General features: G+C 39.7%; 1 protein-coding gene across 23 annotated transcripts in view; it reads left to right on the forward strand.

The window, feature by feature from the left end:
• The window catches only part of ZAR1L (zygote arrest 1 like), a 92,841-nt gene that overhangs the window by 6,650 nt on the left and 66,962 nt on the right, over positions 1-19,229 (forward strand). Inside the window, exon 3 of one of the 23 annotated variants that reach the window (XM_061133672.1) lies at positions 2,648-3,111. The exons of 21 other annotated variants lie outside the window; for them this stretch is intronic. In XM_061133672.1, coding sequence (XP_060989655.1) covers positions 2,648-2,791 — 144 coding nt within the window. In that variant the 3' untranslated portion in view covers positions 2,792-3,111. Of the gene's footprint in view, positions 1-2,647; positions 3,115-19,229 lie in introns of those variants that run through there. One more of the 23 variants, XM_061133671.1, reaches the window with a different exon arrangement.

The following is a 19,229-nucleotide window of genomic DNA, read 5'->3' on the forward strand; positions in this document are numbered from 1 at the left end:
TGAATACCTCATTTTAATATTTCCTGTAATGCACATCTGAAGATGACACATTTTGTTTTGTCTGGATAGCTTTTTTAAAGGTTACTTTTGCTGAGTGTAAAGTTTTTAGGTTGGTGCACTGGAGAAGAAAATGGCAACCCACTCCAGTGTTCTTGCCTGGAGAATCCCAGGGACGGGGGAGCCTGGTGGGCTGCTGTCCATGGGGTCACACAGAGTTGGACACGACTGAGCGACTTAGCAGCAGCAGCAGTAGTTTCTTTCTCCCCCTTAAGGATCTGACCTTCATTGTTTCTGTCAAGTGGCTGCTGGTCTCACTGCAGCTCCTTTGAAGTAATATCTCATTTTTTTCATCTTAAGTCTGTTAGCTTCTAAGATATTTCTCTCTGCTTTGATTTTTAGAAGTTTTATAATTCTATGCCTAATTGTGGTTTCTTTGTATTTACCTGCTTACAGTTTCACAAGTCTGTAACTTGGAGACTTCTATCATGTTTGGAAAATTATCAGTCATTGTCATTTAAAATATTACTTCCATCTCCATTTTCTTTTCTTCTAATTACTTATATTAGAACTGTCACCATATCCCTTAAATCTTTTATGCTCTTTTCTGTGTTTCCTATGCTTTTGTCTCTCCTTCCTGCAGTTTGGGTATCATCTACTAAACTATCTTTCATTTCTCTCGTTTTGCCTTCTGCTTTTTCCAGTACAACTACCTATTTAGTTATAGATTCCCCTTACTGCATTTTTCAGTACCAGAATTTTTATGTCTTTATAAGTGTCCATTTCTCTGCTGGAAATACCAGCCTAATTTCTTTGAGCATATTAAGCGTCATTTTCTTAAAATCTGTACCAGGAAACCCCATTAACTTAATCTTCTGTGGTTCTGTTGCTATCCTCTTCACATTCCTTGGTTTTCAAGGAATTGTTGTTCTGTCTCCTTAGAAACTTGGTTACTTTTGAGTGCTATATATTGTATGTGAAAAATTATAGTGATAATTTGAGGCCAGAATAGTATCTTTTCACAGAAGACTTGTTTGCTTATGTTAGGCAGATGAAGATACTAGCAATTTCTGATTACTATTTGCCAGTTATAATTGAGCTGTTTTGAAGTTGGGCTTCAGCATCTGTGATTTTCTGTTTCATTCTTACTTTAGGGTGTAGCCTTTCAGGGTCCCAGCACAAAACCTGAATTGTTAACCAGTGCTCTCCCATTTTGACATATTTAAGATTCCTCAGCCTCATCAGCTTGTGAAGCTCATTTTCAGCTTCCTATTGTCTTAAAAATTTACCTGTTACAGAATTGCGTTTGAAGAGAAGATAGTCCCAAATATCAGGCTCATCTCTCTTTCTGGGTTTCCTTCTCTGGGATACTTTGGTGATTCTCCAGTGCCTTCAAGTAGTTCTTATTTTTAATTAGTATCTTTGCTCAGCTTGTCTAGTTATCCTAAGCAGAAGACTTAGTCAGAACTACCTAACCTACCATTACCAAAACCAGAATCCTACCTTTAGAGTAAGTCGTGATTTTTTAAATTACAATTTTTTTCATTGAGCTTTTTATTCCTTATAAAGGTGATGTGAGTACTAAATGGACTTATATAAAGTGCTTAGAGCAGTACATAGAGTAGACACTATGTGAGTATGTCACTGTTAGAATTTTCTTAAGGATGCATACTCATCAGCCAGAGGGTGGAAGGTATAAGTGTAATATATCCAACATTTGATAAACCATATAGACTCATTTGGAAAATAAAAATGCCTGTTTTCACAATATAAAAGGTAAAGCTTGACTTACTCTTTTTGGCTATGGACATATACAGAAAATAGATTAGTGATCATACATTTTCAAAGATTAACAGGATTGGGAAGGTGGACCAGGGCAGTATACCATTCTCCTTGGTGTGTGATTTTTTTTTTCTTAATATCAGCAAGATAGAATGGGATAATGGTTAAAAACACTTCAAATTTCAGCAAAGATTAGCCATGTCTGAAAGGAAAACATTTAGCTTCCTCTAGAACAGGGGTCCCCAACATTCAGGACCTCAAGCCTGATGATATGAGGTGGAGCTGATGTAATAATAATAGAAATAAAGTGTACAATAAATGTAATGTATTTGAATCATCCCCAACCCACCCCCCATCCCCAGGCCATGAAAAAATTGTCTAAGAAGCTGGTCCCTGGTACCAAAAAGGTTGGGCTGCTGCCTAGAACACCCCTCCCTCCTGTCTTAACCAAAAATACTCCAGATATTCTGAAATGTTTGCTAGTAGGTAAAATACTACCAGTTGAGAATCACTGCAGTTCAGGTAATCAAATCACTTAATACTCGCTACTCCTCACTCCCACATGGCTACAAATGTGAAAACCTACATAATGAAAAGACTCTACACAACTTTAACTTTTATAACTTCTTTCTTATATCTTCTGGTTTGGCTCAGCAATCTTCTCTTAAAGGTCATCTTTGGCCATTCATCTGGGGAAAAAAATGCATGACACTTTATGGGCAGTGAGTGGTTTTGTAAAACTTAGTCTTGGACTTCTCGTGGGATTCAAAGGATAGAGATAGGAGGGATAGGTGGTAGGGAGGAATATTTTCATTTGAAGAACTAAATTTGATGATTTAGTGTCCAAACTGTTGCTTCTTTTCTAAAGACCTGTTTAAAGTCTCGTTGTTCCTGCCCTCAAAAGAAAAGACACATCAATCTGAGGAGGCCCCATCGGCAGGAACTGTGTGGCCGCTGCAAAGACAAGAGATTCTCCTGTGGCAGCATTTGCAGCTTTAAATACATCGTGTGACAGGCAGTGTGCTTTGTTCAGGACTCCTGAACTCTTCCTGTGATTTCCTGTATAGTTCCTTTCTTTCAACTTGACCCTCACCTGGTATTGGAAGATGGATTATGCTTTTGTACTTTTTGTAGTTTGTGTGACAATTGGTGATGTGAATAGAATTAAATAAATGCATGTAAAATAGACTGTGAAGGCACATTAATTGGTGAAAGTCACTCAGTCATGTCTGACTCTTTGCAACCCCATGAACTATACAGTCCATGGAATTCTCCAGGCCAGAATACTGGAGTGAGTAGCCTTTCCTGTCTCCAGGGGATCTTCCCAACCTAGGGATCGAACCCAGGTCTCCTGCATTGCGGGCAGATTCTTTACCAGCTGAACCACAAGGGAAGCCCAAGCATACTGAAGTGAGTAGCCTATGCCTTCTCCAGAGGATAGCCCTAACCCAGGAATCGAACCGGAGTCTGCTGCATTGCAGGTGGATTCTTTACCAACTGAGCTATCAGAGAAGCCCCATTAATTGGTGATTCTCGGGTAAAAACATCAATAAAGATTGGGAAATGGTAGACTCTCACTAATACAAATGGAACAATGAAAGGGAACAATAGTCATTTGACAAACTTTTGTAAACTGGGTGTTGTAAGTGTCAGGAATAGAGAGACAATCGAGGGGGTCCTTGCCTTCAAGTATATGTAATCATTATATCAAATGCTTAAATAGCACTTAGTATATGCTAGGCATTGTTGTAACTCATCACAGCAGTTGTATTGCATCCATTTTTAATAGATGAGTAGAAGGAGCCACAGGAAGGTCATAAAGTCAGAATTTGAACCTAGGTAGACCAGTACATTCTCTACAGCTTTAGCTGCTAGTGATAGGTTTATGTTTTCAGATTTAGATGTGTTAAGTGCAGCGAAGGAAATGGAGCTCCTTTAGAAAGGGTGGTTGAAAAGAGGTGACATGAGAACTGAGATCTGCAGGATGAGGGAGAGCTGGGAGAAAAGATGATTTTGGTTCCATAGAAACAACAAGAGCAAAAGCCCTGGAAGTGGGGCAGGAACAAGAGTCCCTGAGGCTAATATCAGACAAAGGCTGGAGAAGGCAGGGCTCAGGTCAAGCATATGGCAGCTCATGAAAGTATTTAAAGAAGGCACTAACATCAGATTCTTACTGTAAAAATCATACTGCTATGAGAGAAGATCGGAAGGAGGAAGACCAGTTAGGAGGTTAACAAATACACGAGCAAGACAATGGCTTGGGAAATGGAATGCACAGGATTAGAAGTGGGAGATGGTGAAATGATGACTTTATATTTGAGTTCTTGGTTGAATGGAACTGAGAGGTATGACAGGAACATATTCTGGAGGCAAATTCAGTTCAGTTCAGTTGCTCAGTCGTGTCTGACTCTTTGCGACCCCATGAATCACAGCACTCCAGGCCTCCCTGTCCATCACCAACTCCTGGACTTTACTCAAACTCATGTCCATCTAGTCGGTGATGCCATCCAGCCATCTCATCCTCTCTCGCCCCCTTCTCCTGCCCCCAATCCCTTCCAGCATCAGGGTCTTTTCCAATGAGTCAACTCTTCGCATGAGGTGGCCAAAGTATTGGAGTTTCAGCTTCAGCATCAGTCCGTCCAATGAACACCCAGGACTGATCTCCTTTAGGATGGACTGGTTGGATCTCCTTGCAGTCCAAGGGACTCTCAAGAATCTTCTCCAACACCATAGTTCAAAAGCATCAATTTTCGGTGCTCAGCTTTCTTCACAGTCCAACTCTCACATCCATACATGACCACTGGAAAAACCATAGCCTTGACCAGACAGACCTTTGTTGGCAAAGTAATGTCTCTGCTTTTTAATATGCTACCTAGGTTGGTCATAACATTCCTTCCAGGGAGTAAGCGTCTTTTAATTTCATGGCTGCAGTCACCATCTGCAGTGATTTTGGAGCCCAAAAAAATGAAATCTGACACTGTTTCCACTGTCTCCCCATCTATTTCCCATGAAGTAATGGGACCAGATGCCATGATCTTAGTTTTCTGAATGTTAAGCTTCAAGCCAACTTTTTCACTCTCCTCTTTCACTTTCAAGAGGCTTTTCAGTTCCTCTTCACTCTCTGCCATAAGGGTGGTGTCATCTGCATATCTGAGGTTATTGATATTTCTCCCGGCAATCTTGATTCCAGCTTGTGCTTCTTCCAGCCCAGCCTTTCTTATGATGTACTCTGCATATAAGTTAAATAAGCAGGGTGACAATATACAGCCTTGACGTACTCCTTTTCCTATTTGGAACCAGTTTGTTGTTCCATGTCCAGTTCTAACTGTTGCTTCCTGACCTGCATACAGGTTTCTCAAGAGGCAGGTCAGGTGGTCTGGTATTCCCATCTCTTTCAGAATTTTCCACAGTTTATTGTGATCCACACAGTCGAAAGCTTTGGTGTAGTCAATAAAGCAGAAATAGATGTTTTTCTGGAACTCTCCTGTTTTTTCAATGATCCAGCGAATATTGGCAATTTGACCTCGGGTTCCTCTGCCTTTTCTAAAACCAGCTTGAACATCTGGAAGTTCTCGGTTCGTGTACTATTGAATCCTGGCTTGGAGAATTTTGAGCATTACTTTACTAGCGTGTGAGATGAGTGCAATTGTGCGGTAGTTTGAGCATTCTTTGGGATTGCCTTTCTTAGGGATTGAAATGAGAATGGACCTTTTCCAGTCCTGTGGCCACTGCTGAGTTTTCCAAATTTGCTGACATACTGAGTGCAGCACTTTCACAGCATCATCTTTCAGGATTTGAAATAGCTCAACTGGAATTCCGTCACCTCCACTAGCTTTGTTTGTAGTGAAGCCTCCTAAGGCCCACTTGACTTCACATTCCAGGATGTCTGGCTCTAGGTCAGTGATCACACCATTGTGATTATCTGGGTCGTGAAGATCTTTTTTGTACAGTTCTTCTGTGTATTCTTGCCACCTCTTCTTAATATCTTCTGCTTCTGTTAGGTCCATACCATTTCTGTCCTTTATCAAACCCATCTTTGCCTGAAATGTTCCTTTGGTATCTCTAATTTTCTTGAAGAGATCTCTAGTCTTTCCCATTCTGTTGTTTTCCTGTATTTCTTTGCATTGATCACTGAGGAAGGCTTTCTTATCTCTCCTGGCTATTCTTTAGAACTCTGCATTCAAATGGGAATATCTTTCCTTTTCTCCTTTGCTTTTCACTTCTCTTCTCTTCACAGCTATTTGTAAGGCCCCCTCAGACAACCATTTTGCCTTTTTGCATTTCTTTTCCTTGGGGATGGTCTTGATCCCTGTCTCTTGTACAGTGTCACGAACCTCCATCCATAGTTCATCAGGTTCTCTGTCTATCAGATCTAGTCCCTTAAATCTATTTCTCACTTCCACTGTACAGTCATAAGGGATTTGATTTAGGTCATACCTGAATGGTCTAGTGGAGTCAAATTACCTTGCTTCAAATCACTGGTGTGATACTTAGGAGATATATAGTTGTGGGTAAATTACTTTCTCTCTCTCAATTACTTCTCTGTAAAATGGGCACAATAATAGTAACTGTCTCTTGTGGATGGTGATGGGAGGATTAAAGCAGCTGATACGTGTTAAGCACTTAGGTTATTACCTGTAAAAGGTACTCAGTAAACTTAGCTGTCCTTTTTTTGGTGGGACTGTGTAGTGAGAAGGGAAAAGGCTTTTGTTTTTAATAGTAACTTTGAAATATTGGAGACTCCATCCAAATGGAGTTGTCATGTAGGCTGTTGCTTATATGAATCTGGAATTTAGGAGAGGAGGTTGGAGCCAGAGAGAGATTTGTAGATTAAAAAATATATAATACTTAAAGCTGTAGGCCTAGTTGGAGGGTACACACAGATGCCTGGGGCACACCAATACTTGGAACAATGATTCTAAAACTTTAATGTACCATGAGTTACCTAGTGATCTTGTTTTTTTGTTTGTTTTGTTTAATAAAATCAGTCATTTAATTTGATTTCAACCATTATTAAAAATTCTTTATGCTGTGATTCCTATCGTAAGTTGACTTGTTTTTAGCTTAACTTGTCTTTTCCCTCCTCTGCGTTAGATTTTTTAAAATGATTATATTTATTGGCTATACTAGGTCTTCATTGCTATGAGGGCTTTTCTCTATTGTGGTGAGTGGGGGCTACTCTGTAGTTGTGGTGCATGGACTTCTTGTTGCAGTGGCTTCTCTTGTTGCAGAGCACAGGCTCTAGGGTGCACGGGCCTTCAGTGGCTGCTGCACTTGGGCTCAGTAATTGTGGCTCCCGGGCTCTAGAGCACAGCCTCAATAGTTGTGGCACACAGGTTTAGTTGCTTACTCCGAGGCATGTGGCATCTTGCCGGATCAGGGATCGAACCATGTCTCCTTCATTGGTAGGTGAAGTCTTTCCCACCAAGCCACCAGGGAAGCCCCACTCCGTATTAGATTTTAATTTAGAACTTTTATGGTCATTATTATGGCTCTGCCAGGACCACTGACCTATGATGTGTTTTTCCCAAAGACTCTAATTTTCAGCTTGGATCCAAATTGCCTTTTAAAATTTATTTTTATTGTTTATTTTTTGTAATTTTATTTTATATTGGAGTATAGTCAATTTACAGTATTGTATTCATTTCAGAGATACAGCACAGTGATTCAGTTATACTTGTACATGTTTCTGTTCTGTTTTAGATTCTTTTCCCTTTTAGGATATTACAGAATATTGAGTAGAGTTCCCTGTGCTATACAATAGGTCCTTATTGATTATCTATTTTATGTATAGTAGTGTGTATATGTTAATCCTATCAGTCTCACTTCAGTTGTTCAGTCATGTCCAACTCTTTGCAACCCCCATGGACTGCAGCACGGTAGGTTTCCCTGTCCGTCCTCAAACTGTTTGAGGTTGCTCAAATTCATGTCCATTGAGTTGGTGATGCCATCTAACCATCTCATCCTCTGTCATCACCTTCTCCTCCTGCCTTTAATCTTTCCCAGCATCAGGGTCTTTTCCAGTGAGTCAGTTCTCCTTATCAGGTGGCCAAAGTGTTAGAGCTTTAGCTTCAGCATCAGTCCTTCCAATGAATAATTAGGATTGATTTCCTTTAGGATGGACTGGTTGGATCTCCTTGCAGTGCGAGGGACTCTCAAGAGTCTTCTCCAACACCACTGTTCAAAAGCATCAATTCTTTAGTGCTCAGCTTTCTTTATAATCCAACTCTCACATCCCTGCATGGCTACTGGAAAAATCATAGCTTTGATTGTAGAGATCTTTGTTGGCAAAGTGATGTCTCTGCTTTGTAATATGCTGTCTAGTTTGTCACAGGTTTTATTCCAGGAGTGAGCATCTTTTAATTTTGTGGCCACAGTCATCATCTGCAGTGATTTGGCTGCTGCTGCTGCTAAGTTGCTTTAGTCGTGTCCGACTCTGTGCAACCCCATAGACAGCAGCCCACCAGTCTCCCCTGTCCCTGGGATTCTTCAGGCAAGAACACTGGAGTGGGTTGCCATTTCCTTCTCCAGTGCATGAAAGTGAAAAGTGAAAGTGAAGTCACTCAGTTGTGTCCAACTCTTAGCTACCCCATGGACTGCAGCCTACCAGGCTCCTCCATCCACAGGATTTTCCAGGCAAGAGTACTGGAGTGGGGTGCCATTGCCTTCTCTGCAGTGATTATGGAGCTCAAGAAAATAAAGTCTGTCACTGTTTGCATTGTTTCCTCATCTATCTGCCATGAAGTGATTGTCAAGTTAAATTGTCAAGCTCTCTTTGCTGTATTCCCCAGTTGGCACTCTGCTCATGCTCAGTTTTCCAGATTGATCATTAGCTAGCTCTGCTTTTAATTGGTCGATAGCACTTTTGATTTCCCTTCTTCACCACGTCAGTCTTCTGTACGCTTTTCTGTAGAATACCTTCATTATAACTGTATGTATGGAAGTGTGTGTATATGTCCCATTATTTCTGTAATTACCTCCTTCATCTGCTTGATCTCCTCCCACTAGAACAAAGGCACAAGGCACCCCTAACAAGAAATCAGCACAAACCACTCAACCAATGTTTCCCTCCAAGGGCAAAAACCAAATGTAAGAAAGAAACAACCCTAAAGTGTGGGAAAAGATGACCTCAAGTGGAGCATGTTAGAAAAAAATGATGAAAAGATAGAGAAATATAGCGCAAATGAAAGAACAAGGTAGAAACTCACAAGACCAAATAAATAAAGATGAAATAAGCAAACTACCTGAAAGAGAATTCAGAATAATGATAATAAAGATGCTTCAAAGACTTGAAAATACAATGGAGAAAACACAAGAAATATTTAACACAGTTAATAGAATCACCAAGGACATAGAAGAAATAAAGAATAAGCAAACTTAGATGAATAACACAATTACTGAAATTAAAAAATACTCTAGAAGGAGTCAATAGCAGAATAACTGAGGCAGAGGAATGGATAAATGAGCTGGAGGATAGAATGGTGCAAATAACTGCTGAAGAGCAGAACAAAGGGAAAAGAATGAAAAGAATTGAGGATAGCCTCAGAGACCTTTGGAACAATATTAAATGCATCAACATTCAAGTTATAGGGATCCCAGAGGAAGGAAAAACAAAAAGTCACTGAGAAAATTTTTGAAGAAAATATAGTTGAAAACTTCCCCAACATGGGAAAGGAAATAGTCAATCAAGTCCAAGAAGCACAGAGTCCCTTACAGGATAAACACAAGGAGAAATACATCAAGACACATAGTCATCAAGCTAACAGAGATTAAGCACAAAGAAAGAATATTAAAAGAAGCAGGGGAAAAGCAACAAGAAACATACAAGGGAAAGCCCATACAATTAGCAGTGAATCTTTCAGCAGACACTCTGCAGGCCACAAGGGAATGACAGGATATATTTAAAGTACTGAAAGAGAAAAATCTACAACCAAGATTACTATACCCAGCAAAGATCTCATTCAGAATTGATGGAGAAATCAAAGTTTTACAGACAAGCAGAAGTTAAGAGAATTTAGCACCACCAAACCAGCATTGCAACAAATACTAAAGGGACTTATATAGCCAGTAAACACAAGAGAAAGGAAAGACCTACAAATACAAACCCAAAACAATCAAGAAAATGCCAATAGAAACATGTGTATCAATAATTACCTTAAATGTAAATGGATTAAATGCACCAACCAAAAGATAAAGGATGACTGAATGGATTCAAAAACAAGACCCATATATATGCTGCCCACAAGAGACCCACTTCAGACATAGAGACACATACAGACTGAAAGGAAAAGGATGGAAAAAGATATTCCTTGCAAATGGAAACTAAAAGAAAGCCAGAGTGGCAATCCTTATTTCAGACAAAATAGATTTTAAAGAATATTATAAGAGCCCAAGAGGGACACTACATAATGATCAAGGGATCAGTCCAAGAAGATGCTGTAACAATTGTAAATATTTATGCACCCAGCATTGGAACACCTCAATACATAAGGCAAACACTGATAGGCATAAGAAAGGAAATTGACAGAAACACAATAATAGTAAGGGACTTTAACACCCCATTTATACCAATGGACAGATCATCAAAACAGAGAATCAATAAAGAAACACAAACCTAAAATGAAACATTAGACCAAATAGACCTAACTGATATCTTCAGAACTTTCCATCGAAATGCAGAAAATACATTTTCTTCTAAAGTGCACATGGAACATTTTTCAGGGTAGACCACATCTTGGGCCACAAACCAAGCCTCAGTAAATTTAAGAAAACTGAAATCATATCAAGTATCTTCTCTGACCACAATGCTATAAGACTGGATATCAACTATAGGAAAAAAAAACTGCAAAAAACCCACAAACTCATGGAGATTAAATAGTACATTACTAAATAACAAAGAGGTTACTGAAGAATAAGAAAGGAAATCAAAAGATTCCTAGAAACAAATGAAAATGAAAACACAGCAACCCCACAAAGCCCATGGGATTCAGCAAAAGCAGTTCTAAGAGGGAAGTTTATAGTGATACAATCATACCTCAAGAAGCAAGAAAAGCACTGAACAGACAACCTAACTCTGTATCTAAAGCACCTGGAAAAAGAAGAACAAAAAAACCCCAAAGTCAGCAGAAGGAAAGAAATCATAAATATCAGAGCAGAAATAATGAAAAGGAAATGAAAGAAACAATAGCAGAGGTTAATAAAACTAAAACTTTGTTCTTTGAGAAGATAAACAAAATTGACAAACCACTAGCCAGACTCATGAAGAAAAGGAGAAAGATCAAATCAACAAAATTAGAAATGAAAAAGAAGTTGCAACAGACAACACAGAAATACAAATGATCATAAGAGAATATTATGAGCAACTATATGCTAATAAAATGGACAACCTAGAGGAAATGTACAGATTGTTAGAAAAGTTCAACCTCCCGAGACTGAACCAAGAAAAAATAGAAATTATGAAGAACCCAGTTACAAATGCTACAATTGAAACTGTGATAAAAAGTCTCCCAAAAAACAAAAGCCCAGGGTCAGATGGCTTCACAGGAATTCTGTCAAACATTTAGAGAGGAGCTAATGCCCATTTTTCTGAATGTATTCCAAAAAATTGCAAAGGAACACTTCCAACTCATTCTCCAAGGCCACAATCACCCTGATACTAAAACCAGAGAAAGACAACACAAAGAAAAGAAAATTACATGCCAATATCACTGATGAACATAGATGCAAAAATCCTTAACAAAATTGTAGCAAACAGAGTTCAACAACACATTAAAAAGCTCATAAACAATGATCAAGTCGGGTTTATTCCAGGGATGCAAGGATTCTTTAATATATGCAGATCAGTCAGTGTTATGCACCATATCAACAAATTGAAAGATAAAAGCTATATGATCATCTCAATAGATGTAGAAAAACCCTTTGACAAATTCAGCACACATTTATGATGAAAACGCTTCAAAAAATGGGCATAGAAGGAACCTACCTCAACATAGTAAAGGCCATATATGATAAGCCCACAGCAAACATTATTCCCAATGGTGAAAAACTAAAAGCATTCCCTCTAAGATCAGGAAAAGACAAGGTGTCCACTCTCACCACTGTTATTTAACATATTTCTGGAAGTCCTAGCTACAGCAATTAGAGAAGAAAAAGAAAGAAAAGGAATCCAGATCGGAAAAGAAGTTACTCTCTCACTGTTTGCAGATGACATGATACTATACATAGAACACCCAAAAGAAACTATCAGAAAATTACTAGAGCTAGTCAGTGAATTCAGCAAAGTCATGGGATACGAGGTCAATACACAGAAATCACTTGTATTTCCTATATTCAGATCAGTTGCTAAGTTGTGTCTGACTCTTTGCAACCCCACAGACTGTAGCATGCCAGACTTCCTTGTCCATCACCAGTACTTGGAACTTGCTCAAACTCATCAAGTTGGTGATGCCATACAACCATCTCATCCTCTGTCATTCCTATATACTAGCAATGAAAAATCAGAGAAATTAATGAATCAATCCTGGTCACCACTGCATCAAAAAGAATAAAATATCTAGGAATAAACCTATCTAATGAGACAAAAGACATGTATATGGAAAATTATAAGACACTGATGAAAGAAATCAAAGACAATGTAAACAGGTGGAGAGATATTCCATGTTCCTGTGTAGGAAGAATCAATATTGGGAAAATGACTATACTGCCAAAGGCAATCTACAGATTGATGCAATGCCTATCAAATTACCAATGGCATTTTTCACAGAACTAGAACAAAAAAATTGACAATTCATGTGGAAACACAAAAGACCCCAAATAGCCAAAGCAGTCTTGAGAAAGAAGAATGGAGCTGGAGGAATCAACCTGCCCAACTTCAGATTATACTACAAACCTATAGTCATCAAGACAGTATACTACTGGCACAGAAACAAGACCAATGAAACAAAGTAGAGAACCAAGAGATAAACCCATGCACTTATGGGTACTGTTTTTGACAAAGGAGGCATGAATATACAGTGGGGCAAAATAGACTCTTCAGTAAGAGGTGTTGGGAAAACTGGACAGCTACATGCAAAAGAATGAAGTTAGAACACTTTCTAACATCATATACAAACATAAACTCAAAATGGATTACAGACCTAAGTGTAAGACCAGAAACTATAAAACTCTTAGAGGAAAGCATAGGCAGAACACGTGAACTTAAAAGCTTTTGCACAGCAAAGGAAACTACAAATAAGGTGAAAAGATAACCCTCAGAATAGTAGAAAATAATAGCAAGTAAAACTGACAATTTCCAAAATATACAAGCAGCTCATACAACTCAATACCAGAAAAAAGCTCGATCAAAAAGTGGGGAAATGACCTAAAAAGGCATTTCTCCAAAGACATACAGATGGCTAACAAGCACATGAAAAGATGCTCCACATCACTCATTATTAGAGAAATGCAAATCAAATCTATAATGAGATAGCATCTCACACCAGTGAGAATGGCCATTATCAAAAAGTACAAACAATAAATGCTGGAGAGGGTGTGGAGAAAACAGAACCCTCTTGCATTGCTGATGGGAATGTAAACTGATACAGCCACTGTGGAAGATGGTATGGAGAGTCCTTAAAAAGTTAGGAATAAAACCACCATATGACCCAGCAATCCCACTCCTAGGCATGTACCCTGAGGAAACCAAAATTGAAACAGACACATGTACCCCAATTTCCACTGCAGCACTATTTACAATGGTTAGAACATGGAAGCAACCTAGATGTCCATTGACAGATGAATGGATAAAGAAGCTGTGGTACATATATACAATGGAGTACTACTTAGCAGTAAAAGGGAATGCATTTGAATCAGTTCTAATGAGGTGGAGAACCTAGAGCCTATTAAACAGAGTGAAGTAAGTCAGAAAGAGAAATATAAATATCACATACTGATGCACGTATATGGAATCTAAAAAGATGGTGATGATGGATTTATTTTCAGGGCAGCAATGGAGAAACAGACATAGAGAACAGACCTATGAACACAGGGGGATGGGAGAAGGGAGAGGGTGAGATGTATGGAGAGAGTAACATGGAAATGTACAACACCATATGTAAAATAGATAGCCAATGGGGATTTGCTGAATGACTCAGGAAACTGAAACAGTGGCTCTGTGACAATCCAGAAGGGTGGAATGGGGAGGGAGTTGTGAGGGAGGTTCAGGACAGAGGGGACATGGGTATACCTATGGTTGATTCTTGTTGATGTATGACAGAAAACCACAAAATTCTGGAAGCGGTCCCACGGTGGCGGAGGAATAACATGGGGAGATCACTTTCTCCCCCACAAATTCATCAAAAGTTCATTTGAATGTTGAGCAACTTCCACAAAACAACTTCTGAACGCTGGTTGAGGACACCAGGCACCCAGAAAGGCAGTCCATTCTCTTTGAAAGCAAGTAGAACAAAATATAAAAGACAAAACAGATACAAAAGACTTAGGGAAGGAGACCCATTCTGGGGAGGAAGTCCTGAAGGAGAAGTTTCCACACAGTAGGAAACCCTCCCACAGGCAAGTATGTGGAGAGTTTTGAAATCTTGGAGGGCAACATAACCGGGAGAGAAAAACAATAACACAGAATATGCACCTAACTGCAACTGCCAGCAGAGAAGTAACCCAGATGCTCAAGCCCACTACCAGCGAGTGGGGGCTGGGCAGGGAGGCTCCAGCTGCATCATCAATCCTTAGGGTAAGGACCTGGCTTGAATGCCCTAAGGACAATCTGAGGGAGCTAACATGAGATAGCCACCCAAATGGTGGGATTGCCAGAGAGAAAAAAAACAACTTTCCTGCAAAAGGCTCTAACACACAGCCTAGTGTACTCACAGAACAAAAGATTGAGCCAATAACAAAGGAGAGCTAGCTGGATGTGTATAGGCCCCTTTCCCTGCGGCACCCCCCCCCCCCCCACCCCCAGCAAAGAGGCAGGCATGTGACAGTCAGAGCTGGAAGGCAAGGGGCTGCTGCAGTCTTGACCCCAGAAATGGCATCTTCCATCAAACTGTGAGCAGGCTCCCAGCTGCTAACCACGTCTTCCTGGGATCCTGGACAGTTGACATCGGCCAGGAATGTCACAGCCTGAGATCAGCTCCCCTAAGGAGACACACAGCACAGCCAAGACAGTGCTCTTGTGGCGCACCTGGGAAACCAAGCGGCTGGGGCCAGGGAGGTGATTAAGATGCACAGCCCACTTGGGACAGTGTGCTTGCCAAGCACCCAATTGCCTGAGCTGCTCAGACCTAGGAAGAGCACAAAACGCACACCCCAACCGGGTCTGAGCCCTTGCAGAGTACCCAAGAACCTGAGCAGCTTAGACCTGGGAAGGGCATGAAATGCAGGGCTCACATGCTCCTTGCAGAGCACCCTGGAGCCTGGGCATTGTAGACCCAGGAAGCACATGCCACCTTGGGCTGTGGCAAACCCAGTGTGGTTCACACACTGCGAGCACTCCCCACACATGCCAGCAACATTTGTTTGCAGTGTCCCTCCCTCCCCACAACACAACTGAACAAGTGAACCTAAATAAGTGACCACCTTTGCCCCCTTGTGTCAGGGCAGAATTTACACACTGAAGAGACTTGCAAACAGAGGAAGCCAAAATAAAGAAGAGGGAACTGCTCTGGAAGTGACAGGGGTAACAGACTAAAACCCTGCAGTTGATATTGACTAAGCATCGGAGTAGGCCCATAGACCTTGAGAGCAAGTACAAGCTGGAACAAGGAACTCGCTGAAACTGAACCGACCCCACACTGCCCAAATAGCTCCAGAGACGTTCCTAGATATATTTTTACTATTATCACTTTTTAATTTTTTTAAAAAAATTCAAGTCCTTTATTACTCCTTTAATTTTCACTTTTATACTCTCTATATTAGCTTGCAAAAAAAAGACCCAATGTTTAAAACAAATTTTATTTATATATTTTTTAATTTTTGTGATTGATTTTGTTTTGTATTTTTTATACTGTATTTTTGAGAGCCTAACCTCTATTCTAGATTTTTAACCTTTGCTTTTTGGTATTTGTTATCAATTTTGTACCTTTAAGGATCTAATCTTCAGTATCTATTTTCACTCTAGGGATTTGATTACTGGCTTGATTGCTCTCTCCCCCTTTGACTCTCCTTTTTCTCCCCCAGGTCACCTCTATCTCCTTCTTCCCCCTTCTCTTCTCTAGTTAACTCTGTGAATCTCTCTGAGTGTTCCGGGCTGTAGAGAGCACTTAAGGAATTGATTACTGGTTAGATTGCTCTCTTCCACTTTTGACTCCACCTCTTCTCTTCCTGGTCCCCTCTATCTCCATCCTCCCTATTCTCTTCTTTATTTATTTCTGTGAATCTCTCTGGGTGTCCCTTGCTGTGGAGAATTGGTTCACCATTAACCTAGATGTTTTATCATCAGTGCTGTGTGGAAGGAGAAGTCTTGAGGCTACTGTAAGAATAAGACTGAAAGCCAGGAGCAGGAGGCTTTATTCCAAAGCTTGAGAAGATCAGAGAACTCATGAATCCAGGGAACATTAATAGACAAGGGCTCTCCCCAAAATCTCCGTACCTACTTTGAAACCAAGCTCTACCCAAGAGCCAACAAGTTCTAGTGCAAGACTTACCTTGCTAATTCACCAGCAAAGCGGAAACACAACACTGAGCATTAAAAGAGAGGCTGCTCAAAGCCATCCCAAACCCATAGACACCCCAAAACTCACTAATGGATACTTCATTGCACTCCAGAGAGATGAGATACAGCTCCACCCACCAGGACACAGATGCAGGCTCCCCCAACCAGGAGACTTTGACAAGCCACTAGTCCAACCCCACCCACGGGGAGCAGACTCTGCAATAAAGAGGAAACACAAGCATCCAGCCTACAGAAAGGGCACCTTAAACACAGCAATCTAAACAAAATGAAAAGGCAGAGAAATGTTTAGCAGCTAAAGGAACATGATAAAAATCCACCAAACCAAACCAAAGAGGAGGAGATAGGGAGTCTACCTGAAAAAGAATTCAGAATGATGATAGTAAAGCTGATCCCAAATCTTGAAAACAAAATGGAGTTACAGATAAATAGGCTAGAAACAAGGATTGAGAAAATGCAAGAAATGTTTAACAAGGACCTAGAAGAAATAAATAAGAGTCAATCAATAATGAATAATGCAATAACTGAGATCAGAAGCACTCTGGAGGAAACCAACAGTACAATAACTGAGGCAGAAGAGAGGATAAGTGAGGTGGAAGATCAAATGGTGGAAATAAATGAAGCAGAGAGGAAAAAAGAAGAATTAAAAGAACCGAGGGCAATCTCAGAGACCTCTGGGACAATGTTAAATTGTCCAACATTGGAATCATAGGTGTCTGAGAAGAAGAAGACAAAAATAAAAGGCATGAGGAAATAATTGAGGAGCTAATACTTGAAAATTTCCCTAAAATGGGGAAGGAAATAGCCACCCAAGTTCAAGAAATGCAGAGTCCCAAACAGGATAAACCCAAGGCAAAACACCCCAATACACATATTAATCAAACTAATGAAGATTAAACACAAAGAGCAAATATTAAAAGCAGCAAGGGAAAAGCAACAAATAACACACAAGGGGATCCCCATAGGGATAACTGCTGATCTTTCAACAGAAACTCTTCAGGCCAGAAGGGAATGGCTGGACATACTTAAAGTGATGAAAAAGAAAAGCCTACAACCAAGATTACTTTTCCCCAGCAAGGATCTCATTCAGATATGAAGGAGAAATCAAGAGCTTTACCAAAAGCTGAGAGAATTCAGCACCACCAAACCAGTACTTTAACAAATGCTAAAGGATATTCTTTAGACAGGAAACACAGAAAAGGTGTCATAAAACTGAACCCAAAACAACAAAATAAATGGCAACTGGATCATACTTATCAATAATTACCTTAAATGTGAATGGGTTGAATGCCCCAACCAAAAGACAAAGACTGGCTGAATGGATACAAAAATAAGACCCCTATATATGCCGTCTACAAGAGACCCACCTCAAACCAAGGGATACATACAGACTGAAAGTGAAGTGTTGGAAAAAGATATTTCATGCAAATGGAGACCAAAAGGAAGCAAGAGTAGCAATAGACTTTGAAACAAAGACCATGAAAAGAGACAAGAACACTACACAATGGTCAAAAGATCAAGAAGATATAACAATTATAAATATATGTGCACCAAACATAGAGAACCTCAATACTTAAGGCAAATGCTAACAAGTATGAAAGGGGAAATTAACAGTAACACAGTAATAGTGGGAGACTTTAATACCCCACTCACACCTATGGATAGATCAACCAAACAGAAAATTAACAGGGAAACACAAGCTTTAAATGATACAATGGACCAGTTAGACCTAATTGATATCTAAAGGACATATCATCCCAAAACAATGAATTTCACCTTTTTCTCAAGTGCACACGGAACATTCTCCAGGATAGATCACATCCTGGGCCATAAATCTAGCCTTGGTAAATTAAAAAAAAAATTGAAATCATTTCAAGCATCTTTTCTGATCACAATGCAGTGAGATTAGATGTCAACTACAGGAAAAAAACTATTAAAAATACAAACATATGGAGGCTAAACAACACATTTCTGAATAACCAACAGATCACGGAAGAAATCAAAAAGGAAATCAAAATATGCATAGAAACAATTGAAAATGAAAACACAACAACCCAAAATCTATGGGATTCAGTAAATGCAGTACTAAGAGGAAGGTTCATAACAATACAAGGTTGCCTCAAGAGACGAAACATCAAATAAATAACCTAACATTACACCTAAAGCAACTAGAAAATGAAGACATGAAGAACCCCAAAGTTGTTGGAAGGAAGGAAAGAAATAAAAATCAGAGCAGAAATAAATGAAAAACAAAGGAGACTATAGCAAAAATCAGCAAAACTAAAAGCTGGTTCTTTGAGAAGATAAATAAAATAGACAAACCATTAGCTAGACTCATCAAGGAAAAAGGGGAGAAGAATCAAATCAATAAAATTAGAAATGAAAATAGAGAAATCACAAAAGAAACACAGAAATACAAAGGATCATAAGAGACTACCATCAGCAACTATATGCCAATAAAATGGACAACTTGGAAGAAATGGATGAATTCTTAGAAAAGTATAACCTTCCAAAGTTGAATGAGGAAGAAACAGAAAATCTTAACAGACCCATCACAAGCACAGAAATCAAAACTGTAATAAAAAATCTTCCAACAAACAGAAGCCCAGGACCAGATGGCTTCACAGGTGGATTCTACCAAAAATTTAGAGAAGAACTAGCACCTCTCCTTGGAGAAGGCAATGGCAACCCACTCCAGTACTCTTGCCTGGAAAATCCTGTGGACGGAGGAGCCTGGTGGGCTGCAGTCCATGGGGTCACTAAGAGTCGGACATGAGCGACTTCA

Source organism: Dama dama, chromosome 30 (genome assembly GCF_033118175.1).
Source record: "Dama dama isolate Ldn47 chromosome 30, ASM3311817v1, whole genome shotgun sequence".
Taxonomy (NCBI): domain Eukaryota; kingdom Metazoa; phylum Chordata; class Mammalia; order Artiodactyla; family Cervidae; genus Dama; species Dama dama.